This window comes from Triticum urartu, chromosome 2, assembly GCF_003073215.2.
Source record: "Triticum urartu cultivar G1812 chromosome 2, Tu2.1, whole genome shotgun sequence".
Taxonomy (NCBI): Eukaryota; Viridiplantae; Streptophyta; class Magnoliopsida; order Poales; family Poaceae; genus Triticum; species Triticum urartu.
Window position 1 is genome coordinate 86,583,942 of NC_053023.1, and position 25,788 is coordinate 86,609,729.

The 25,788-nt window shown below is 45.2% G+C and overlaps 1 protein-coding gene and 1 long non-coding RNA gene across 2 annotated transcripts in view; one reads left to right on the forward strand and one right to left on the reverse strand.

Moving 5' to 3' along the window:
• Positions 1 to 6,320, forward strand: part of LOC125535212 (transformation/transcription domain-associated protein-like) — a 33,182-nt gene extending 26,862 nt beyond the window's left edge. Inside the window, 13 exon segments of the mRNA XM_048698257.1 lie at positions 68 to 226; positions 228 to 495; positions 730 to 2,031; positions 2,118 to 2,378; positions 2,462 to 2,752; positions 2,853 to 3,296; positions 3,628 to 3,644; positions 3,707 to 4,022; positions 4,186 to 4,464; positions 4,585 to 4,987; positions 5,097 to 5,235; positions 5,653 to 5,872; positions 5,970 to 6,320. Coding sequence (XP_048554214.1) covers positions 68 to 226; positions 228 to 495; positions 730 to 2,031; positions 2,118 to 2,378; positions 2,462 to 2,752; positions 2,853 to 3,296; positions 3,628 to 3,644; positions 3,707 to 4,022; positions 4,186 to 4,464; positions 4,585 to 4,987; positions 5,097 to 5,235; positions 5,653 to 5,872; positions 5,970 to 6,089 — 4,219 coding nt within the window. The 3' untranslated portion in view covers positions 6,090 to 6,320.
• A 16,440-nt stretch (positions 6,321 to 22,760) lies between these two features.
• On the reverse strand, positions 22,761 to 24,195 carry LOC125536024. The gene is made up of 2 exons (XR_007294887.1): positions 23,377 to 24,195; positions 22,761 to 23,290 (listed from the first exon to the last, which is right to left on the reverse strand). It is a non-coding gene; the product is annotated as an uncharacterized LOC125536024 (long non-coding RNA).
• Positions 24,196 to 25,788: the final 1,593 nt, after the last annotated feature.

The following is a 25,788-nucleotide window of genomic DNA, read 5'->3' on the forward strand; positions in this document are numbered from 1 at the left end:
CATCTCTATGCAGCAAGTTTTTATTAGTAGTTTTTGGTTTCTATTTGATATTTATTTGTTTGTGCAGATATCCATTGGCTTCCAGGCAAGAGTATTTTCATAAGGTTGAGAGACAATACATGCTTGGATTTAGGGCTAAAGATCCAGAAATGAGGAAGCGGTTCTTCAGGCTTTACCATGACTACGTGGGAAAGACGTTATTTGCTAGATTGCAATTTATAATAGACTCAGGACTGGGAAGCAGTGAGTGATGTTTTCTGGTTGAAGCAAGGCTTGGATCTCATTTTAGCTATATTGGTTGAAAATGAACCAATTTCTCTTGCCTCAAATTCTGCTCGACTTACCCCGCTTATGATAGTGGGTCCAGTTCCAGATCGCATTGTCATGCCACAGCAGGTTCCTGACGCTCGTGAAAGCTTGGATGGCACTTCCCTGTCATTTGATTCTCTTACGACGAGGCATTCTCAGTTCTTAAATGAAGCAAGCAAGCTTGTGGTAAATACCATTCTAAACTTTCATAGAGGCAGGCTAATCTGGATGGGGCTATGTTTTTATTTAACCCTTTTGCCAGTTTCGCTTGCAAGAAATCTTTGTCTTGAATGTAATCCATGTTAAGAACTACTCCCTCCGTAAACTAATATAAGAGCATTTAGATCACTATAGTGATCTAAACACTCTTATATTAGTTTACGGAGGGAGTAATTCCTTTGTTATCTGTAATTTATGCAGGTCGCAGATGTCATGGCTCCATTGAAAGAACTTGCTTTTGCTGATCCCAGTGTCACGTATCATTTGTGGGTTCTTGTCTTCCCAATTGTTTGGGTTACTTAACAGAAAGATGAACAAGTTGCGCTAGCCAAGCCAATAATTGCACTTCTCTCAAAAGACTACCATAAGAGGCAGCAGGGATGCAGGCCTAATGTAGCCCAAGCACTTCTTGAAGGTCTTCATTTGAGCCACCCTCAACCACGCATGCCGAGCGAGCTTATCAAATATATTGGAAAAACTTGCAATGCCTGGCACACTTCAATCGCATTACTTGAGAGTCACATGCTGCTTATGAATGAGGCTAAATGCTCCGAGTCACTGGCCGAGTTATACAGGCTTCTGAATGAAGATGACATGAGGTATGGATTATGGAAGAAAAGATCAATCACTGCAGAAACTAGAGCTGGGCTATCACTTGTCCAGCATGGATATTGGCAGCAGGCGCAAACCCTCTTTTACCAGGCAATGATCAAAGCAACTCAGGGCACATACAATAATACTGTCCCAAAAGCTGAAATGTGTCTGTGGGAAGAACAGTGGTTGTCTTGTGCAACTCAGTTAGGCCAGTGGGAAGTATTGGCTGATTTTGGAAAAGGTGTGGAGAATTATGAGATTCTTTTGGATTGCCTCTGGAAGGCGCCTGACTGGACATATATGAAGGAGCATGTAATTCCGAAAGCTCAAGTAGAAGAGACACCAAAGTTACGTCTGATTCAAGCATTTTTCACTCTTCATGACAAAGGTACTAATGGTGTTGGAGAAGCTGAGAACCTCATTAGCAAAGGTGTTGAACTCGCACTAGAACAGTGGTGGCAGTTGCCTGAGATGTCTGTGCAGTCCCGAATGCCTCTGCTGCAGCAGTTTCAGCAGTTGGTTGAAGTGAAAGAATCCTCTAAAATACTTCTTGACACTGCAAATGGGAATAAACCAGCTTCGGGGAACTCCGGTGCCAGTTCAAATCACCAGAATTCATTTGCTGATCTCAAGGATATCCTTGAGACATGGAGACTTAGGACTCCTAATGATTGGGACAATACGACTATTTGGTATGACCTGCTCCAATGGAGGAATGAAATGTACAATTCGGTAATAGATGCGTTCAAGGATTTTGGCCAAACAAATCCTCAACTTCATCATCTTGGTTACCGAGACAAGGCTTGGAATGTGAACAAGCTTGCTCACATCACTCGCAAGCATGGTCTTCCTGATGTTTGTGTTACTATACTTGATAAGATGTATGGGCATGCTACAATGGAAGTCCAGGTGACTGTCTCTACCATTAAAAATTTGTATTACTGCACACTCATCCAATGTCTATTTTACTAGTTTGCGTTCTGATCTGATTGCAGGAAGCATTTGTGAAGATATGCGAACAAGCTAAGGCATACTTAGATATGAAAGGCGAACTAGTCAGTGGTCTTAACTTGATCAATAATACCAATTTAGAATTTTTCCCTGTGAAAAATAAAGCAGAAATATTTCGTCTGAAAGGCGACTTCATGTTGAAAATGAATGACTGTGAGAATGCAAATGTTGCGTATTCAAATGCAATCACCCTTTTTAAGCATTTGCCAAAAGGGTGGATTAGCTGGGGAAATTATTGTGACATGGTATGGCTATGATCCTCTTTGTTAACAATGCCCGTTCAGTTTACAGATTTATTGAGTAATTATGATTGTTTGTCTTTATGCAGATTTTCAAAGAAACACAAGAAGAGGTTTGGCTTGAGTATGCCGCAAGTTGTTTTTTCCAAGGCGTTAAATATGGAGTTTCGAACTCAAGCAGCCATCTAGCTCGAATTCTCTATCTTCTCAGCTTTGATACGCAAAATGAACCAGTCGGAAGGGCTTTAGATAAATATCTTGAGCAGCTGCCCCATTGGGTTTGGCTTTCTTGGATCCCTCAATTGTTGCTATCATTACAGAGAAATGAAGCTCAACACTGCAAATTGGTTTTGCTGAAGATAGCTCAAGTTTATCCACAGGTAAAATCAATGCTTTAACTTTCTTGTTATTGAACTTCTTGGACTAAAAAAATGCATATTCTTGCCTCTGGATGTACACATCTGAAAGTTGTTCATGCAGGCCTTGTATTATTGGCTTCGTACATACTTGATGGAGCGGCGTGATGTTGCTACTAAAACTGAAATGGGAAGAAATATGTTGGCTCAGCAGCGTATGCAACAAGCTATGTTGGCAAACAATGCTGCAAATAACAGCAGTGCGGGTGGTAATTTGACTTCTGACAACCAGGTTCATCAGGACGCCCAGTCTGGTAGTGCTACAGGTTCTCATGAGGGGGGCAACCTCCAAGGACAAGAGGTGGACAGATCTACGGTTGAAGGTGGTACAAGTACCAGTCATGATCAAGGTCAACAGAGCTCAACAGGTGCAGAGGGTTCACAAAATGCACTAAGACGTAACAATGGACTTGGTTGGGTCACTTCCGCAGCAAGTGCCTTTGATGCTGCAAAGGATATCATGGAAGCTCTTAGGAGCAAGCATACCAATCTAGCCAACGAACTTGAGGTAAGAAATAACTAAGTAGTTTAGTGAGAAGATTATTCATATTGATGTACATATCTCAAAAGTGTGGTAGAGGTGATATATTATTTCTAAACCACCAGAGTAAATTGCAAAAAACCACCACAATTGGGTCAAAGTTTTCAATGCTTCACAAAAAAACCACCAGAAAACATGCATTTTGGTGGGTGTTTTGATGATATTTGCACAATTGTGGTGGTTTTTTGCAATTTACTCAAACCACCAACTGCTCTATAATTGTAGAGTAAATAGTTTTAGGCTGTTTGCACATTTTTAAGGAAATTTGTTAAACAATGGCACACTTTAAAATCGGCAGAAAGCTGTGATGCTTATGTACAATATAGTTCGTCTATAATGAAGGTTTATAATATAATGTTATTTCATGCTTGTTTCAGCTTTTACTGTCTGAAATTGGATCAAGATTCTGGTGTGTGCAGGGCTTGCTTTTCACAAGATGCTGTTAACAAACACGTTGATTTTGTCAAGGAGTACAAGCAAGATTTTGAGCGTGACCTTGACCCAGATAGTGCTACTACATTTCCATCAATCCTTGCTGAAGTTACTGAGAGATTGAAGCACTGGAAGAATATTCTGCAGAGTAATTTTGAGGACAGATTTCCTGCTGTATTAAAGCTAGAGGAAGAAAGTAAAGTACTTAGGGATTTTCATGTTGTTGACGTAGAACTCCCAGGGCAGTATTTTACAGATCAGGTCGGTCCTTATTCTTTTGAACTATTTCACTCATGATTGGTGTCAGATGAAGTAATGCTCCACATTCTTTTGAAAGTTTTATGCTACCCACCAGTTCGTGACTGTGTACTACTCGCCACACTGGTTATTGTTTGTATTATCTCACTTTGCATTTCTTTTGCAGGAGGTTGCGCTTGACCACACTGTCAAGTTGGACAGAGTTGGACCTGATATACCAATTGTCCGGAGACATGGTAGTAGCTTTCGGCGCCTGACACTTATTGGTTCTGATGGTTCACAGCGCCATTTTATTGTTCAGACATCATTAACTCCGAATGCTCGGAGTGATGAAAGAATGCTGCAGCTTTTCCGTGTGCTAAACAAAATGTTTGACAAACACAAGGAGTCGAGACGTCGCCATCTTGCTATCCATACCCCGATAATTATTCCTGTTTGGTCTCAGGTGAACTAACCCCCTGGTTCTGCCCTATTCCTTACCTGATAATAATCTGTTATCCTGAACTTTTAGGTTCAAGGTAGTATGTAATGAACATGTCTTGACATTGCAATTTTTATTATTCAGGTTCGGATGGTAGAGGATGATTTGATGTACAGCACTTTCCTTGAGGTTTATGAAATCAACTGTGCACGGCATAACAGAGAAGCTGATTCACCTATAACAATTTTTAAAGAGCAGCTAAATCAAGCCATCTCAGGGAAGGTTTCTCCTGAACAAGTGGTGGAACTGCGTTTGCAAGCATACAATGAAATTACTAAAAGTATTGTAAATGATAATATCTTCTCCCAGTACATGCACAAGATTCTGCCAACTGGCAACCACCTTTGGACTTTCAAGAAACAGTTTGCAATCCAAGTGGCTCTGTCCTGCTTCATGTCATACATGTTGCAGATTGGTGGCAGGGCTCCTAACAAAATTCTGTTTGCGAAAAATACCGGGAAGATCTTCCAGACTGACTTCCATCCAGGTATTCTTCTTGATGATCATTAATCCTTTTCTTTTGAGGGTCAATAATTAATCTATGTAAATATGGCATGTGGAACTTGATGATCACTCACATTTGATTTTTTTTTCAGCTTATGATCCAAATGGATTGATTGAGTTCAATGAGCTAGTTCCATTTAGGATGACACGCAACATGCAAGCTTTCTTCTCAAATTTTGGCGTTGAAGGTCTCATCGTTTCTGCCATGTGTTCTGCTGCCCAGTCTGTGGAGTGAATATTTCCACCCAGCATAGGTGATTCTTGTAGGATATACTCCCTCCGGTCCTTTTTACTCTGCATATTAGGTTTGTCTGAAGTCAATCTCATCCAACTTTGACCAAGTTTATATAAAAAATTATAGACATTCACATAACAACACCAATATCATTAGATTCATCTTGGAATATATTTTCATATTATATTTATTAGATATTATAGATGCTAATAATTTCTAATATAAATTTGGTCAAACTTAGCAAAGTTTGACTTTCGGCAAATCCCATGTGCAGAGTAAAAAGGACCGGCGGGAGTATTCTCTAAGACTAAGATAGATAGGATCTTATCTTGGTACCGATTCTGCTTGAAGATTCATTATAGGGTGCATCTATTTAGTTTTATTGCATGCGCCACATGTTGAAATTGCTGCTATTATGATTTTCAGCAAACCCAACACATATGGCATCATCTGGCTATGTTTTTCCGCGACGAGCTGTTATCTTGGTCATGGAGAAGGCCGCTTGGCATTCCGTCTGTTCCAGTTGCCACTGGAATGATCAATCCATTGGATTTCCAGCAAAAGGTTATACACAATGTGGATCACGTCATCAACCGTATCAAATCCATATCACCACATTATCTTGCTGATGAGGTATGCAGTTTCTTGAAGATGATGTTTGTGTGGCGCTTGATCTTTTGCAGATAACATTTAAGTTGTGCGATCTCTGACCATTCTCTTGATTTTTCAGGAGGAGAGCACAACAGAACCGCCCCAGTCTGTCCAAAGAGGCGTTGCAGAACTGGTGGAATCGGCGCTATCTTCGAGGAACCTGTGCATGATGGATCCGACGTGGCACCCGTGGTTCTGAGGGATGCGAATCACATTTTGTAGACTAATGAGCAAGTAGTGTCTCCCTAGTTAATTTCTCCTGTGAATATAACCTTATGTAGCAGAACCGGTCCGCTAGCTTGTATCGTGTTCGTGTAGATAAAGTAGGAAGCTGGGGTTGCAGCTCTGTTTTCCTGCCGGTATTGACATAGTTTGATTTTGTTGGTTTAGCTCGGCGGCATGAATGAACCAACGGTAACATGTCCAATTTGAAAAGTGAGACATGACTCCTAGAGAATGAGATTCAACAAATAATTGTTGTGACTTCCATCATAATTGTGCAGAATCCTGTCTCTTGGATGTTGCACCATGTATTTTCTTTCTTGAAGACTGCCTTTAAAAACTTGGGCTGTGCTCCCTTCGCCCGCGTTTGATCCTTTCGTTTTGAGAGAAAGTTTGACCATGCATACTACATGTAACATATAAAATGTAACTATATGTCACAAAAGTGGATGGCTTGTACCCGGGGACCCGGCTGGGCGGTTCATGATGGGTGGACCGGGGTTGCACCTGGGGTCACCGTCATTGGGCGGGGTCTGTACGCCCACGAGCGACCTGTTGCATGCTGCCCCGCGTGTGATCCCTATCAGCGTATAATTTTTACAAAACTAGATAGGAAATGTGGCTTGTCACACCCGGCAGCTCTGCCGGGTACAGTTATATCCAATTGGGTAATAGTCATAGGAGCATTTTTTTTTTACAGAACAGTCATAGGCGCATTGTAAATACTCCCTCCGGTCCTTTTTCACTAGTAGAAAAAGGGTCAATCGTGAAGCACATTAGTGCCGGTTTGTATTTGAGCCGGCACTAATGTATACATTAGTGCCGGTTCCAACGGCTAGCCGGGCCGCTTTCATTAGTACCGGTTCGTGGCGAACCTTTAGCACCGGTTCGTGCCACGAACCGGTACTAATGAGAGTGGTGGCAGGATGTTGTCAGACAGGTGCCCCTCCAGCCCCTTTAGTACCGGTTCGTGCCACGAACCGGTACTAAAGGTCGTCCTATATAAACCCTTCGTCCACCAGCACTCTGTTCTTCCCCCTTTCCCCTCTCCGGCCCTCTCCTCTGTTCTTCCCTTCTTCCTCTCGAGTTCATCACAAAATTTGCCCAAAATTTGTCAAGATTTGAAGGCCCTCATCCATTCAAATGATCACAAAGGTTAGCAACTTTGTCCTTTCATCTCTCATTGCTAGATTAGCTCTTGCATTGGTTTATATAGTGATTAATTTGTGAGTTTAGTAATTTGGGAGGATATATATGTGCGTGCTAGTATTTGATTTATATGCAATTTGAGGTCAAAAATAACACTTAGTTTGCATATGTAGGTGTGGTTTACTTAGTGCCTTCTAAATCTCCATCGTAGCCACCGTTGATCGCCCGCACCGTCCCGTCGCCGGCACCACCTTGTGGTGAGCCTCTTGTTCATGACATTTTATATAAAAATTGATGTGTGTGATTTGGATATATAGTTACTCGTATAATTATCTTACCCGTACATTGTTTGTTATACATATAGTGCCATGGTTTTGATATCCGTCCCCGTCGGCCCTAGTCCTTGTTATGATTCGGATGTGGTATGTATATTCTCTTTTAAAACTAGTTGCATTTCGTGTTTATGACAAATTATGCCCATCAAGTTGACATAGAAATTTTTTCTAGGAGGTATCTGAACCTGAAATTCCAACCGACCCTATTGCCGAGAGGTTAAATTTAGTTGAAAGAGAAAACGAGTACTTGAAAGAAAAATTGAAAAGAATTGAGGGGGAGAAGATGGAATTGGAGTTGCATGTTGCCGATGTCGTCGATGATCACAAGATCAAGATGGAGAAAATGCGCTTGAAGATTAGAAAGATTAGAAAATATGCCATCGATAGTGAGGCTTGGTATCATTATGCTGTTGGATCCATTGTTACCTTAGTTGCGATCTTGATCGTATTTGTTGTTGCATTTAAATGCTTTAGCTAGAGAGTTATTTGTTTGTTGCATTTAAGTGTTGTATGAACTTTATGTATGAACTTGTATTAATTTGGTCTATTCGGTGTTGTGTAATGAAGATGAGCCGGCAATGGATGTACGATGACCGATGCTCTCCCCAGTTCGTTGAGGGCGTGCGTACTTTTCTGCTTGCGGCTGAGGCAAACAAGCGGGCGGATGGTTTTATGCCTTGTCCATGTGCTCGCTGTAAGAATGGTCATAATTACTCTACGTCAAGAACCATTCACGTCCACCTGTTTAAGACCGGTTTCATGCCCCATTATAATGTTTGGACCAAGCACGGAGAAAGAGGGGTTATGATGGAAGACAATGAAGAAGAAGAGGACGACGACAGCTATCCTGGCCATGGGTTCCCTGAATACGATGATACAACAATGGGGGAAGAAGCTGAGCCGGTAATGCGGGAAGAAGCTGAGCCGGCAATGCGGAAAGAAGCTGAAGAAGAGGCATCAGATGAGCCCGTTGATGATCTAGGTCAGGCCATTGCCGATGCAAAGAGAAACTGCGCAAGTGATTTGGAGAAGAAGTTGCAGCGCATGTTAGAGGATCAAAAAAAATTGTTGTACCCGAATTGCGTAGGTGACAAGAAAAAGCTGGGCACCACACTGGAATTGTTGCAATGGAAGGCAGAGAATGGTGTATCTGACAAGGGATTTGGAAAGTTGCTGGTAATGATAAAGGATATGCTTCCAAAGGACAACGAATTGCCCGAGAGTACGTACGAAGCAAAGAAGGTTGTCTGCCCTCTAGGGTTAGAGGTGCAGAAGATACATGCATGCCCTAATGATTGCATCCTCTACCGCGGTGAGTACGAGGATTTGAACGCTTGCCCGGTATGTGGTGCATTGCGCTATAAGATCTGCCGTGATGACCCTGGTGATGTCGAGGGCCGGCGCCCCAGGAAGAAGATTCCTGCCAAGGTGATGTGGTATGCTCCTATAATACCACGGTTGAAACGTTTGTTCCAAAACAAAGAGCATGCCAAGGCGATGCGATGGCACAGAGAAGACCGTAAGAAAGACGGAAAGTTGAGAGTACCCGCTGACGGGTCGCAGTGGAGAAAAATCGAAAGAAAGTACGGGAAGGAGTTTGCAGATGACGCAAGGAGCGTATGGTTTGGTCTAAGCGCAGATGGCATTAATCCTTTTGGGGAGCAGAGCAGCAACCATAGCACCTGGCCTGTGACTCTATGTTTGTATAACCTTCCTCCTTGGTTGTGCATGAAGCGGAAGTTTATTATGATGCCAGTGCTCATCCAAGGCCCTAAGAAATCCGGCAACAACATTGATGTGTACCTAAGGCCATTAGTTGAAGAACTCTTACAACTGTGGAATGGAACAGGTGTACGTGCGTGCGATGAGCACATGAGGGAAGAATTTGACCTAAAGGCGTTGTTGTTCGTGACCATCAATGATTGGCCTGCTCTCAGTAACCTTTCAGGACAGACAAACAAGGGATACCGCGCATGCACGCACTGTTTGGACGATACCGACAGTATATATTTGGCTAATTGTAAGAAGAATGTGTACCTGGGACATCGTCGATTTCTTCCGAGCAGGCATCCCGTAAGAAAGAAAGGCAAGCATTTCAAAGGTGAGGCAGATCACCGGACGAAGCCTCGCCACCGTACTGGTGCTGATGTACATGATATGGTCAAGGATTTGAAGGTGGTCTTTGGAAAGGGTCCTGGTGGACAACCTGTTCCGAATGACGCTGACGGACGCGCACCCATGTGGAAGAAGAAATCTATATTTTGGGACCTGCCCTATTGGAAAGACCTCGAGGTCCGCTCCGCAATCGACGTGATGCACGTGACGAAGAATCTTTGTGTGACCCTGCTTGGCTTCTTGGGTGTGTATGGGAAGACAAAAGATACACCTGAGGCACGGGAGGACCAGCAACGTATGCACGGAAAAGACGGCATACATCAGGGTCATGCAAACTACGCTCTTACCAAAGAAGAGAAGGAAATCTTCTTTGAATGCCTGCTCAGTATTAAGGTACTGTCTGGCTTCTCATCGAATATAAAGGGAATAATAAACATGGCAGAGAAAAAGTTCCAGAACCTAAAGTCTCATGACTGCCACGTGATTATGACGCAACTGCTTCCGGTTGCATTGAGGGGGCTTCTACCGGAAAACGTTCGATTAGCCATTGTGAAGCTATGTGCATTTCTCAATGCAATCTCTCAGAAGGTAATCGATCCAGAAATCATACCAAGGTTAGAGAATGATTTGGTGCAATGTCTTGTCAGTTTCGAGTTGGTGTTCCCACCATCCTTCTTCAACATCATGACGCACGTCCTAGTTCACCTATGCGAAGAGATTAACGTTTTGGGTCCTGTATTTCTACACAATATGTTCCCCTTTGAGAGGTTCAGGGAGTCTTAAAGAAATATGTTCATAACCGTGCTAGGCCAGAAGGAAGCATCTCCAAGGGCCGTCAAAATGAGGAGGTCATTGAGTTTTGTATTGACTTTATTCCTGACCTTAAGCCGATTGGTGTTCCTAAATCGCGGCATAAGGGCAGACTGGATGGAAAAGGCACGCTAGGAGGGGAACAAATAATATGTATGGACGGACATTCTCTCACTGAAGCACACTACACAGTTCTACAGAATTCCGCCTTGGTGGCTCCGTATATGGATGAACACAAGAATTTGCTATGCTCCAAACACCCGAAGCGGTCTGATGACTGGATTACACGTGAACAAACCAGGAGTTTCGCCAGCTGGTTGCAAGCACGTACCATGCATGACACCTCTATTGAAGATGACATGTACTTGCTATCCCAGTTACCATCTTCGAATATAATGACTTTCAAAGGGTACGAGATAAATGGTAATACATTTTACACGATCGCCCAAGATAAGAAGAGCACCAACCAAAACAGTGGTGTCCGCTTTGATGCAGAAACCAAGACAGAAAAGGAAACATATTATGGTTATATACAGGACATATGGGAACTTGACTATCGACGTGGTTTGAAGGTCCCTTTGTTTCGATGCAAATGGGTCAATATGACACGAGGCGGGGTAACGGAAGACCCGCAGTACGGAATGACAACAGTGGATCTCAACAATCTTGCGTATGCAGACAAACCATTCGTCCTAGCCAATGATGTGGCACAGGTTTTCTATGTGAAGGACATGTCTACCAAGCCAAGAAAAAGAAAAGATAAGGAAGCGAATGCATCGTACGATGAGTCAAAGCGGCACATAATTCTTTCTGGGAAGAGAAACATCGTGGGAGTGGATGACAAGACAGACAAGTCAGAAGATTATGAAAAGTTTGATGAAATTGCTCCATTCACAGTGAATATTGACCCGAGCATCCCGTTAAATGATGAAGATTTTCCATGGCTACGACGCAAAGGGACACACGCGAAGAAAAAGTTTCACACCCAAAGATCTGGGATGTGATCGGCTTAGCTATCATCACTTTTTTCTGTGTTTCACACCCAGGAGAGAATCTCTGTAATAGTTAGGGTAGCTAGTTATGTGTTTTGACATTTGAAACGCGAAGAAATTTTATGTGCAAGCAAATTCTTTCATGCATTTATTGATTTTTTCAGCTAAATGACCCTGAAATTGAAAAGCATTTCAAATGAACTCAGAAAAGGATGAAAGTTGGCATGGTATCATAATTTCACCCACATAGCATGTGCAAAAAAGTAGAGAGGGTTACCGCAAAAACTGGATACACTTCGTGTACAAAATGGACAATCTGTTTCGAAGTATCAGGGTTTCGGACGAAAACTCATCCGTTACAAAGGCATTTCATTTTTAAATAACTTAAGCATTACCAAATTGAATATAATGATAAAACACATTAATATTAAACATAAGAAAAAAGAATCACTGGAAAATGTATTTTTAAAGTTAAGTTATTCACAAACTAGTGATTCACACAAATTTCAAATAATTCAAATTTTAAACTATTCAAATTTAAAAACTACCGGCACTAACTGAAAGTTTCTAAAAACTATCAAAAATATTCACAAAGAAACTCTAAATACAGCAAAAAACAACTAAAAATAAATAAAACAAAATAAATAAAGCAGAAAAGAAAAAACTAAATGAAAAAAGCCCACCTACCGGGCCACAGCGGCCTGCATACGACTAGAAACCCAACCTGTTGTTGGGCCAGGATGCAGGCCCGCAAGCCCAATAGGCCCCACAGGGCAGAGTAGAAGAGGTAGGCCTAGAAGGCCTGCTTTAGAGAGGAGTTCGAGACAGCAGCGGCAGCGGGGCTTATAAGCAGGTGTGAGCGCCCTTCGGCTAGCGAGGTGGGACTAAACTTCTGCGCCCCTCGCCTGGCAGCGCACCCCCTTTAGTACCGGGTCGTGGCACCAACCGGTACTAAAGGGGGGGCTTTAGTACCGGTTGGAGCCAGGAACCGGTACTAAAGGGGGGTGCTCCCCCCGCTTGGCCTGGCCAAAACAGGCCTTTAGTACCGGTTGGTGGCTCCAACCGGTACTAAAGGTGTCCCCTATATAAGAAACACTTCGAAATTTTTCAGTTTCTCATCTCCCACTTCTCTCTGCCGCCGCCCGTTCCCGCGTCGTCGCCGCCCCCGTCGCGCCGTCCCCGTCGACTCCGCGACGCCCCCGTCCTCGTCGCGTCGTCCCCGTCGACTCCGCGGCACCCCCGTCGCCGTCCCGGTCGCCGATCCCCTCGCTTCGCCATCGCCGTCGCCTTTGGATCGACCTCGCCCTCGCCCTCGCCGTCGCCTCGACCTTGCCCGCGCGCGCTGTGAGCCCCTCCCCCGGCCCCTCTCCTCCCTCCAATCGATCGTAGCGCACACCGGCGCCGGCGCCAGCGCCGACCATAGCGCACACACACGCGCACGCGCACACACACACTACATGCACACACACACACACACTACACACACACTAGACGCGGACACACACACAATTTTTCTGTTTTTAGCTTTTAGTTTTTTCTGTTTTTCATACAAAGTTTTAGATGAATTAATTAATTAATTAGATTAATGTCAAATAGTATGTAGAAATGTTAGTTATAATATATATAATGTCAAATGTTATAGAAATGTTAGTTATATAGAAATGTTAGAAATTTTGGAAATGTTAGTTTTAGCTAGCTAGATGAATTAGATTAATTTCAAATTGTTAGACGATGATCGATGTTTTTTTAGTTTCTTATATTTTTAGTTATAAAATTTAGAATTTGCATATATGAAATCATCACAATCCATCATTTAAAAAATGTTACTTTACTTTTACGGCATATAGTATTTTGTTGTCGACGATGCCCGGCCCGCATCCTCGCCGTCGACACGTCCGCGACGACGTCCTGCTTCAGAGGACCCATGTCCGGGACTGGGCTCCGCCGGGCTGGCACTGGGAGGTGCTACCTTCAGGGGCGCGACGCTTGGTGAGGAACCCGGCCCCGGGTCCCGTCGTCGACCCTCATCTCCTTTGGTGGCATTCACGTGGGCCACTTTCGGTGCGGAGGGAGCCGGCCCCGCCGGAGGTGGTACGTCGCCGTGTCAGGGAGGAGGACGAGCACGTCCATCGCTACATGGCTGCTATGGACGTCAGGTTCTCCAATACCTGGTAGGTTCTTTGGGGAGATCACCCGAGCTATGATCCAGTGATGGTTCCTTCTCTTTGGGTGTCCACCGCCCGCACCTCGGGAACCGCGAGTGGCCTAGATTACTCTGTACTATTCAATCTTTATTAGCTTGCTAGCTAGCTAGCTAGTGATGTATTCAATATTATATCTATTATTCGAGATGATGTATTCGAGATTATATCTATTATTCGAGACGATGTATTCGAGATTATATCTATTATTCGAGATTATACTAAATTGTTTTATATTTCTTTTGGCATAGTTAAATAAAAGCTATGGCGGACAATACCGACAGAGAGAGAGAACAGACCATGCTCGATATCATACGCGGGCCAGATGATGATCGGAATGAAGAAGATTTTGACGGCTCCGAATTTCTAAACAACACCGGAGAGGGTGATATGATATTCGATCGCGACGACCGAGAAGATGAAGTCATGAACTACGACGAAGAACATGTTGATCCTGAAACAACAAACACCGGCGAGGTATATATATATTTATATAAGCAGGAATCTGGTGATCATCGCATGTTTTAAATGAGTTGAAGATATATTAACGAATCGATCTTTCTTCTTTCAGCCATCCGGATCGAGCAAATCTTCAGGCAAAAGAACGAAACGAGGCCCGAACAAAAAGTTGAAGGAGGGCGTAAAGTACAATATCGAGGCAATCAGACCTAATGGCGAACCATTAGCGCCTAAGAAGATTGCGGACAAGTTCGTTCGTCAGTGCGGAGTTATTGTGAAGGACCAACTCCCGATCTCCCTTCAAGAATGGAGAAAGCCAGCAAATCCACGTCCAGATGTTACTTTTGTCGACGAGAATCAAAAAAATCTGCTTTGGGATACTCTCATGGAACATTTCACCTTACCAGATAATTTCACAGAGCAGACGTGCGGAAAGTCAAGGACGCTGCTCTTAGGAAGATGGCGGTTGCATTCAAGAACCACAAGAGAATGACGTGGGAGAAGTACGTCAAGGGAGGAAGGAAGACTCCAGTATTCGAGGGGATACTAGAGAATCAAAGTGCTCATTGGGACGATTTTGTGAAATTCAAGGATTCAGAATTAGCTAAGGAACGGTCGAGAATAAACAAGAAGAATGCCGAAAAAAGGATAAGTTTCATAAGCTGGGGCCAGGTGGCTACGCGGTGGCAATGCCTAAGTGGGATAAGTCTGAGAAAGAGATGGAGGATGCAGGTGTCACTCCGGTTAGTAAGAGCTGGCCCCCCAGGTGCAGGACTTGGTTCTATGCGCATGGGGGGGAGTTGGACCCGAAGACAGGCAATGTTTCGACGAAGGCATGTCTGAACGGAGCCGACGATGCGCTACTTGTTGCAATAGAAGAGGCTCGATCGGGGGTGTTCCAGCCCAACAGAGAGAACGACGAGCTTACGCGTGCGCTGGGAAATCCTGAACACCCGGGAAGAACACGAGGCAAGGGCGCTATTCCGTGGTATGAGGGGTTTTCGGACTGGAACGCCGACTACAGAACCCGTGCGAGAAAGAAGATTGCGGAGGAGAAGAAGAGGAAGATGGAGGAGGAGCAAAGGAAGCTCGACTATGAACGCCTTCAAGGCCTAGAAGCAAGTTAAGCGGAATTGGCAGCTAAATTCCAGCGGCAGCAGAAGCAGATCGACTCACTTAGCCAGCAAAGGGGGTCTCAGCAGCTGCAGCAGCTAGCGGATGATCCAGCATTGGATACCACCGCCCCATCCATGCCGAGAAGCAGCGTGGGTTCCGCCCCGGGCGACGCAGTAGTGCTGGATAGATACCCCGTGGATGACATCACGGAGAACACTAACTGCGAGCTACACTTCAAAATGAAGAACATATCCATGAAGGTGGCGGACGCCGTTGCTTTTTCAAATTCCCCCGAGGCAACCTTCCATTGCAACCCGATTCCAGCGGGCTATGCTCGTGTCTTGGTTGATGAGGTGATGGACCAATATTCGGGGCTAGAGCTTGACATTCCTGGAGGTGATGAGGAGCACACACTCGGAGATGCCAAACATCGTATCATCCTATGGAGAAAGGATTGCATCATTTTTCGAAGGCCACCGACACCGCGTCACCCGACTCCTCGTCGAAGTCCGCCACCGAGTCAGCAGACTCCCGCTCCTCCAAGTCCACCAACGCGTGAGGCCACTCCTCCTCCTCCAAGTCCGGCAAAGTGTCAAGCCACTCCTCCTCCAAGTCCGACACAGCGTCAGACGTCCACTCCTCCTCCAAGTCCAGCACAGCTTCAGGCCACTCCTCCTCGTCCAACTCAGCCCCGTCAGCCGTCTCCGCTGCCTCAGCAATCGCAGAAGAGACACCCCGCAGCTATGGTGCGTAGCGGTACCAGTCGAGGTCATAGTACAGGAAGTACAGGCGGAGGCAAGCGATATAAATATGGTCCAAACCTCACTACTCCTCTTCCTGTGAGGGCTTACGACAGGACCGAGGAGCAAACCAATGCCATAGTGCGGGCAGAAGTCGACGCCCATTTTGGACCGAAACCGCCACCGCCGCCAAGGGAGAAAGTGCCTGTGGAAGTAGTTGACCACTTCATTCGTATGGCTCAACCACCAGCTCCTAAGCCTGTTGACACAGACTATGAGCGCCACATCAGGAAGTTACATCGACAACGTCTACAGAAGGAGGCGAGCTCGAGCTCGAGCAAACAACAAGCAGCTGTCGAAAAATGCGGGAAAACCGTTGCCCAGCTGGGAGAACAGGCGGCGCAATCGACCCCCCCCGCTTGTTGTGCCGACAACACGTGACAGTACGCGCGCCCAATATTATTGTGGCCAAACAGTTTACGTTCTCGAGGTGGGCAATGTGGTAATAACCCAGGAGCATATAATGCAGGCTGAAGAACTCAAGATCACTGTTGGACAACTCCTCGAGATCGAGGACATGCCTGTGATTACAGAGGAGGAAATAAAACGGAAATATGTCCGGGGCCAACCTTTGGTCAAGCCAGAAGATGTCAAGAAGCTCCCAACGAGAATGTATGAATTGCATCAATGGTACATGGACATTACCAAGAGATCCAATCGAGAGTCCCTCATGGTGTATGTCAAGAAGGATGATTACTACCATGAGAATGCTGTGGCCGTTGAGTATTCTGAACTGTTTCAGTTATACAATCAAGACGCACTCGACAAATCTATCGTCAGTTGCTATTGTCTGTAAGTGATTTCTTTCTGTAATTTAAGTCTCAAGCTAGCTGTAGTGATCCTTTTGATCAATCATTACCTGTAATTATCCTCACTATATTCTTTTCTGTGGTATTATGCAGGATGAAGATGTATGAAATGAGAAAAGGTGGACGCTATGGCATTGGGTTCATTGACCCAAACACCGTTAATCAATACACATGGAAAATGAGCAAGTATTATGAAAAGCAGGTAGAGGACAGCATGCTAGAGTTCTTGAAGCGCCTCAAATACAATGAAGATATACTACTTCCTTACAACTTCGAGTGAGTCACACTTTCTTGTACTACAAATTCTCTGTTTTTGCCTACTAGCTAGCTACATGTTTTTGCTTACATATGCCCGCTTAATTAAGACATGCAAACGTGTGTGCATGCAGATTTCACTGGATCTTGTGTATCATTAAAGTTGACGCCGGAACAGTTGAAATACTGGACTCGCTACTCAAAGCAAATAGTGACTACAACATCTTGTATGGGATAGTCAACAGGTAATTTCAATCATTATTAACTATATATCTCGGCCTATTTAGTTCGTCATTTCATGATATGAACTATTTAATAACCCCTTTATTCATTTTCTTTGTCGGCGGGCAGGGCTTGGGCAAGGTTCATCAGCGTCACGGAAGGCGAATGGAAACCACAGCTGAAATGGTTTCGATCCAAGGTAAGTAATTAAGTAGTACTAGCTAGCTAGCTAGCTGCCATCTCTTTAATTATCATGCTTGATTAATTATTATCTGATCAAATTAAATTCCATTCTCGTAATAAAGGCCCTGAAGCAGGCGCAGGGGACTAATCTGTGTGCATACTGCGTTTGCGAGAACATTCGCATGATGGCGTCCGAAAGGAGCAGATCTCAAAGACAGGAATGGGTACGCTTGTCAGAACACTATTCACAATTTTTACACCATTATCGATATCTAGTCACACAACTAATACACATGCATATTGATCTCCTTCTTAACAGTTCAAAGAGGTGCGGGACAAGTTCCTAGAAACGGAGCGCGTAGAAGCACTTCAAGAGGAAATAGCGGGATTTTTGCTCGACCAGGTCATAAATCCGAAGGGAGAATACTATTACCCGCTACCGCCCCCATCGAACATGTCATGAACCACTTCTAATTGTCATCGTGTGCTCCGAAGGCACCAATTAGGCTAATGCCACTGGCTCTGAAGGCAACATGCATATGTAGGAGAAATTCTATATAGCTATACATGTGTGTATGTGTAAATTAATATGGTGGTTTGTGAGACATTGATGATATATATATATGATTGGTTCTACTAGAAATTCTATTTATATATATATATGCATAACATGTACAATGTGTAGTATCGTAAAATACCAGCAAACGAAAAAGAATTAAAATAGAAAACACAAAATTAAATGAAAAAGAAATCATAAAACCAAAAGTCCCCCAAACATTTTAGTACCGGTTGGTGTTACCAACCGGTACTAAAGGGCTCCCGGCCCCCGGAGCTGGCTCGTGCCACGTAGTTGCCGTTTAGCACCGGTTCGTGCTGAACCGGTACTAAAGGGGGGGGGGGCCTTTAGTGCCGAAATGTTAGTGCCGGTTCCGAAACCGGCACTAAAGGGCCTTACGAACCGGTGCTAATGGCCCGTTTTCTACTAGTGTTTACTCTGCATATAAGAATTGTCTGAAGTCAAACTTCATAAAGTTTGACCATATTTATATGAAAAAATATTAACATCTGCAATGCTAAGTTTATACAATATGAAACCTAAAGTAATGACGCATCTAATGTTGTTGATTTCACATTTCGAATGTTGGTATTTTTTTCTATAAACTTTGTCAAAGTTCACGAAGTTTGACTTTAGACAAATCTTATATGCGAACTAAAAAGGACCGGAGGGAGTACTAGCTTAACCCGTGCGGCGGCACGCCGCACCCGTCTGTATGTCGTGAAAGAATGATGACACAAAACATAACTAAAATGAATGATGACACAAAACATAACTAAAATGTTGAAATCTTAGTAGATATAGTCATTCCAGTACCACTAACCTACATCAAGTATGAAGTTAATCCGACGCCAAATCATAAACTACACATATGGATTCTTGCTTTTCTCGACCAAACTCTATTTCTTTTCTGGGTTTTTTTGGAATTTTCCTGCAACCTAAAACTGAATAATGGTACTGATTCATCTAATTGGTTGGGATCTGGCGGGATACGTGATCGGTGTGTACGTAGCGCTTTGCTTTTTGATTCGTGACCAAGATTGCCTGGAATCAGTTTCTGGATTTTCCTTAGGTGCATGCATGCAGCATCTGTAGCTGCACCTCCAGGGAGAAGCTGGGGCTGAGATGACGCATGTCGGCAGCAGCGGCAGGAGGCCTCCATCCCTGACATGCTTCAGCGATGGTACTCCCGTTCCTCGACCACCTCCCCTTCCTCAAGAAGCCGCTCCAGGCCACGCCCGCGCGCCTCACACGGCGCTATGGCACAGTCTTCTCCCTCCGGACGTCTCGGCTCATGCCCCGCCGTCGTCGCCACCTCGGCGGTCACCAGGAAGTATTCCTCCGCTCGCCAACCGGCCACGCTTGTCCTACATGCGGGAGGTCTCCTTCGATTACAGGTGTTGAGAGAGTTTGTTGTGCATGCATGTACAGCACAGTTTCTTTAGGCCTTATCCCACGTCTCCTAGTCTCTCTCTAAGCTGTTAACTTCTCCTAGATAGTAGGGATTAATTCAGGGATTGTGCGCTGCATACCCGTGTATGTAATCCGTTTAAGTTTTGTGCAAGCCAACCAAAGCTGTAGATCAACGAACCCATACCGGATTTGCTCACGTAGCCATGTGAGAACAGTACGAAATAACCTCATACGGAGCGCGCTAATTGAGTGCCGCCAGAGACACCGTTGGAAGTGCACCATGAGCGCGCAACGGAGGCGCGGCTCCAGCCGCTCGATGAATCCTGATCGATCTGCGGACGGCATCACTACCGGTACCGCCACTCCGCCGCTGGGTGACAATCGCTCGAACATGGCCTGGCATACGCAATCTCGGCCCCGACGTTGAGGAAATCCCAGAGGGCGGCGCCATCGGCCAGAGCGTGGTTGCATACGAACCAGACGAAGACGCCGTCGGCAAGGCCAAGGGCCGAGCGCCGCCATGTGCACAACTCTGCAGCCGCCTCGCTTTGGGATGATCCGACGTCGGGGTTACCTCGGGCTGGAACGCCTTGTGCGGCGAGCTGCCGTGAAGTGAAGGCCACCGTCTCACATGGTTTCTTTTACATAGTCGGATCTGGAGAGGGACATGAGCGAGCTGCCGCCGTACCGGGTGCGCCACCTGATGCAGCTCGGTAGGCGCCATGACTTGACGTGCAAGCGGCGGGATACCGACGACCTGGGAAACCCCGAGGTTACTACGGACGGTCGGTCGCTCGCGCGGAGCGAGTCCATGTTCTGAGACGTCTCATCCGCCATGACGCTGCCGACAACGGGCTCCTGTCGCGGCCGTCAGCTGTGGTCTCTTCGACGTCATAGAATTTGGGGAGGTTGTCGACGTAATCGTCGCTCGATGGGCCACCGGAGTGGGCAGAGAGATCGCCGCACCGGAGCGTCCTTATCAGGCTGCGTCAGGTTGAGGCATGCCTGGGCGACATGGATGGCGTTGCACCGGCGGCCAGGGTGGGCGCGAACTCAAGACCGCCGCGGCCAGATTTCCACCTCCCGCACACAACACGACGCCATTACCTCCCCTCACTGGTCGACGTTGTTGCCTCAACGTGCGCCTACGTGAATGGGAGCTGATGAATGCCCTTGGTGGGGACATCAAGTCCGTATTTATAAAAGCCCAGATCGCTGGAACCATCAGATAAAGCGGCGTCCAGAATCAACCACGATGGCGGCATCACGACGTCTGGAACCATCCGTAAAAGCGGTGTCAACATGTGTCAAGCTCCCATAATTAAAATTTGTGCAGTCCCATGACGTGCCAAACTTGAGTCACAGTGTCAGCCAACACGTATCCAGAAAAAAACACGTACCCAAAGAAAAAGAAATCTACAACCGCCTATATGCGGTTCATGCATCTAAACAACCGCACCTGCATGCTCACCGTCAGAACCACCGCATGCAAACTTAGACATAGTCAAATCCAAGACTGCATGCAGCCCATTCCTCTAGAACGCTGCAAAAAGAATGTAGCATACCTCAAAACGAATCGCTAGGTGCACCCTAAAATGCACCACCTCAGATCCCCTACTAATTAACGTGGCGAGACCCCATTGGCCTGTTTTTTACTGATTAAAAAAGTAAAAGAAAAACCAGAAACAAGAATCCTAGCTAGGTTTAGTATAGTTCCTGAAGATCAGACGGCCCAGAGCCGGACCGAGCAGGGGAAGTCAATTTGACTGCTGCTTGAGAACCTGTTTGAACAAGAAGAAGTAGCATGGCTCCCCTGGGGTAGAGCCAATTGGCTACGACATAGTGACCGAAATACAACTTTTTTCCCACCACTTTGCAATTGCAAGAAAAAAAAAGCCTGCTCTGAATAATCTCCCTTTTGCCGGAATATTACCAATATAATCATAAAAGGCTATTTTTTGGCCAAAAAAATGAGCTTCTTTTCAGCTCTACACTTTGAGCCAAAATGATAAGTTGCATTGAAATCAAGAACGTTTTGTTCATAATTGCATGAAAGGAGTAAAAATAAGTCATCAAAGTTGTCAACTAATTCAGAAGGGCTCGGCTGGCCCGGTCGCCCTACGCTACTGGCGACCAGCAAACGGTGTCCGCTAGGCACACTCCAGCGGCGATCAGGGCCTCCGCCCTAGCCGTCGTGCGTGCATATGCCATCACCATGTACCCGACCGCCTCGCTTGCTGAGACTCCACAATACTTCTGGACGGTGGAGCAGAGGATGGAACGGCCAAACAAGACGGAAGATAAAGCGGGATAGAGGAGAGTGGGTCGAGGTGACGGCTAGCACGAGGTTGATGGCAGCAGCCGCGAGCTTGTAGCGAAGTGGTGGTTCAGTCGTGTACGTATTTGCTACGGTCCTTCAAGAGAGATGTGGATAGATAGAGAGAAAACCGCTAAACTTTCTACAGTACTTCCTTCGTTCGGAATTACTTGTAGTAGAAATGAATGTATCTAGATGTATTTTAGTTCTAGATATATCCATTTTCAAGACAAGTAATTTCAAACGGAGGAAGTACTATACAACGTGGCAGCGCCAGGTACAACCTGCCCACACCAATCCGCGATAGCAGAGACAATTCTGAACATGCAAATTGCATGCACATCGCAACCACATACAAACCGCCAAAAAGCTAGTCAGCAAGATCCATAGAACATCCATTTGTTCTATGTAGTCAAATCAGATACATGCACTCACGCACAAACTGACAATACAACAAACGGAATGTCTCAATCCCATGTATCATTGCACACACCCAAGATCCTACCCAGCCAGACACTAAATAAGGTGTGGCCTCCCCATTAGCCTGGTTTTCACTGATAAGAAAAATAAAAATAAAAAGATAAATCAAACCTAGATAGGTTTAGTATATTTCAAAGAAATGCTGTGAAGAGAATCTAGCAAAATGCATTGCAATCGTCAACTTTAACAAAGCAAAATAGCTCACTGGATAGAAGTTCAGAAGCTACATATTCAGAAACTTCATTTCGCACAAATTCCCAAACACAGAGTATACCCAACAGATTCACACCAACATTTCAAAGCAGCGAACCTCCATGGATTTTAGTACAAAAGCACAGGCTCGCATCGGATTCTGGAGGAGAAAAAAATCAAGTTCAGATACAAACCATCAAGGAGAAAATGGCTTGTTCTCCGAGCAGGGAAGAGAGGAAGAAAATTAACAGATCCAACATAGTAACAACTTGGTCGATCACCATTTGCAGAGACGCTTAATAAAAAAGTAAGCCCTAACATAAAACTGAATGTTTTTAAAGCAACAGAGAAGCCGCTCCACTTACCTGCACACCTTACTCCTACTCCTGTGATTCATAAAAATATCTCTGAACCCGAGCATAATCATCAGTCGAAAAATCACAGGCTACTAAGAACGCTCTTTCTTTTGAAGAAGCGGCCGTCAGTCTATTGAAAACCTATCAGGACAACGCTAGCTAGTGCGATCGTAGCCGCCGCAGCTATGCCAACCAAGCCGGTCGACGTCAGGGAGCGCACGGCAGCGACGCCGTTGTGGGTCTCTCCTCCTTGCTCGTCGCTGGTGAGACGTCCTTGAAGCTTGGGTTGTTCACAGTCGGGCGCACCTCATGTGCACTCTTGCCGCCGTCCCGTACCCCGCGCGCACACCCGCCTCCTCCAGTCCACCTTCATCTTCCTCCATGCACCTCCTCCATGGGCAGATGCAAGCACCAGAACCTACACAAAAAAGACACCGACATGACACCGCCCACCGCTTGTGAAACCACACGAGGAAAGCCACATGAACAGAAAACAAATCAAACTTTCTATTCCCGCGCTTCTTGACGTCGTCGTTGTTGGCCAGCTCCAGTTCTGCCTGCGCGACGTGATGGCGTCCAGGTCGTCCTCCACCGAGAAGTGGCCGAGCCCAAGCAGGTGGCCGGTCTCGCGCACCGTCGACGACTCTAGATCGGCGATCGCGTCCAGCGACGTCTGCGAGACGTCGCCATTGGCCACCAACGCCTCCGATGCGCGAGATTGGAATCACCTCGCCAGCGTGCCAAGGGGGGCGTTCAACACCACGCCGTCCCCGCGGTGGCCGTCGACAACCACCATATCATAGCGATGATGATGCAGTTTCTCGCTCGACAGGGTAGCAGCGACGGAGGCTGGACGCAGCTCCTCCCCGGCAAGGCTCGGAGGTGCAGCGTGGGTAGAGCCCACCGGAAACCATGCCGAACCTTGAAGCGCGGCTCCGCAGCTCGCCGTGGCCGAGCTTGCTCCATGCTGCACGTCGAAGAAAGGAGGAGCCTAGAAGGGCGGGGCATGCTCTGCGAGGCGGCAAACGGAGCTCCTTTTCATCCTATAGGAGAGAAACCGAGAGCGGCTCGATGTTTTGCGCCGACGCTACTCCTCAATGGTACTTCTGTTGAGATGAGATGGCCACGAAGAAGAGAAAGGAGAGGATTTTATAGATGCTTATGGCGGTAGATGATTTGACCGGAGTCATCTGGAAACCACCTCGATCACCATGAGCGGTAAGCGGCGGCGGACACATCCAGAAAAAAGAAGATAAAGAAGGAGAGAAGAAAGCGGTGGGGTGAATGGAATGCATGCAGATAAGGTAGGACAGAAAGTCAAAAATCAGAAAGCGGTGGATGGAATGCATGCGGCGCACATGCAAGACAGAAGGAATGTTACGTATCTCACGCAAAATCGCTAAACCTACCCAATGCCTACACGGTCAGGTCCCCAGGTAAATAACGTGTCGTGTTTCTATTGGCTGGTTTTTCACTGATAGAAAAAAGTTAAAAAACCTGGTAAAAGAAACCTGGCCAGATTTAGTATATGTATAATAAAAAAAAAGCAATGATATTAGTTCAGTACAGTGTCATACTGCAAATTATTATCTATTCATAAGATATGAAATTTAAGATGGGAATGGGACTGCATAACATATTGTATAGAATATATTGACAAATATGATGAACCGTTCCGACATAAGCATCTTTAGAAAGAGAATTCTGGTTTATAACATTGGTACTCACATGAAAATTTATCTAAAAATGAGCAGATAAGTCGAAGAAGAAGAACAGTACAAAGGATACATTGAGCTTATAAAAGCATAGCAAGGCAGGCTATGTAGACATAACTCGACATCATCGATATAATAGTTCATAGTTCCTAGGTTCAGATATGGACTGGATAGTTCTCCTTATAGACATCCCATCTGGGTAGCCAAGGATGACCAAGTTCAGTACAGGCCATTTTGTCAAAGCAAAGCAAGCAGGGTACATTTAGTCAATAGAGCAGATCGACGATGGATCTCATTAAGTAGGTAACAATAGTTTAGCTATTACAAGCAAGACAGAGGGTACATTTAGTCAATAGAGCAGATCGACGATGGATCTCATTAAGTAGGTAACAATAGTTTAGCTATTACAAGCAAGACAGAGGGTACATTTAGTCAATAGAGCAGATCGACGATGGATCTCATTAAGTAGGTAACAATAGTTTAGCTATTACAAGCAAGACAGAGGGTACATTTAGTCAATAGAGCAGATCGACGATGGATCTCATTAAGTAGGTAACAATAGTTTAGCTATTACAAGCAAGACAGAGGGTACATTTAGTCAATAGAGCAGATCGACGATGGATCTCATTAAGTAGGTAACAATAGTTTAGCTATTACAAGCAAGACAGAGGGTACATTTAGTCAATAGAGCAGATCGACGATGGATCTCATTAAGTAGGTAACAATAGTTTAGCTATTACAAGCAAGACAGAGGGTACATTTAGTCAATAGAGCAGATCGACGATGGATCTCATTAAGTAGGTAACAATAGTTTAGCTATTACAAGCAAGACAGAGGGTACATTTAGTCAATAGAGCAGATCGACGATGGATCTCATTAAGTAGGTAACAATAGTTTAGCTATTACAAGCAAGACAGAGGGTACATTTAGTCAATAGAGCAGATCGACGATGGATCTCATTAAGTAGGTAACAATAGTTTAGCTATTACAAGCAAGACAGAGGGTACATTTAGTCAATAGAGCAGATCGACGATGGATCTCATTAAGTAGGTAACAATAGTTTAGCTATTACAAGCAAGACAGAGGGTACATTTAGTCAATAGAGCAGATCGACGATGGATCTCATTAAGTAGGTAACAATAGTTTAGCTATTACAAGCAAGACAGAGGGTACATTTAGTCAATAGAGCAGATCGACGATG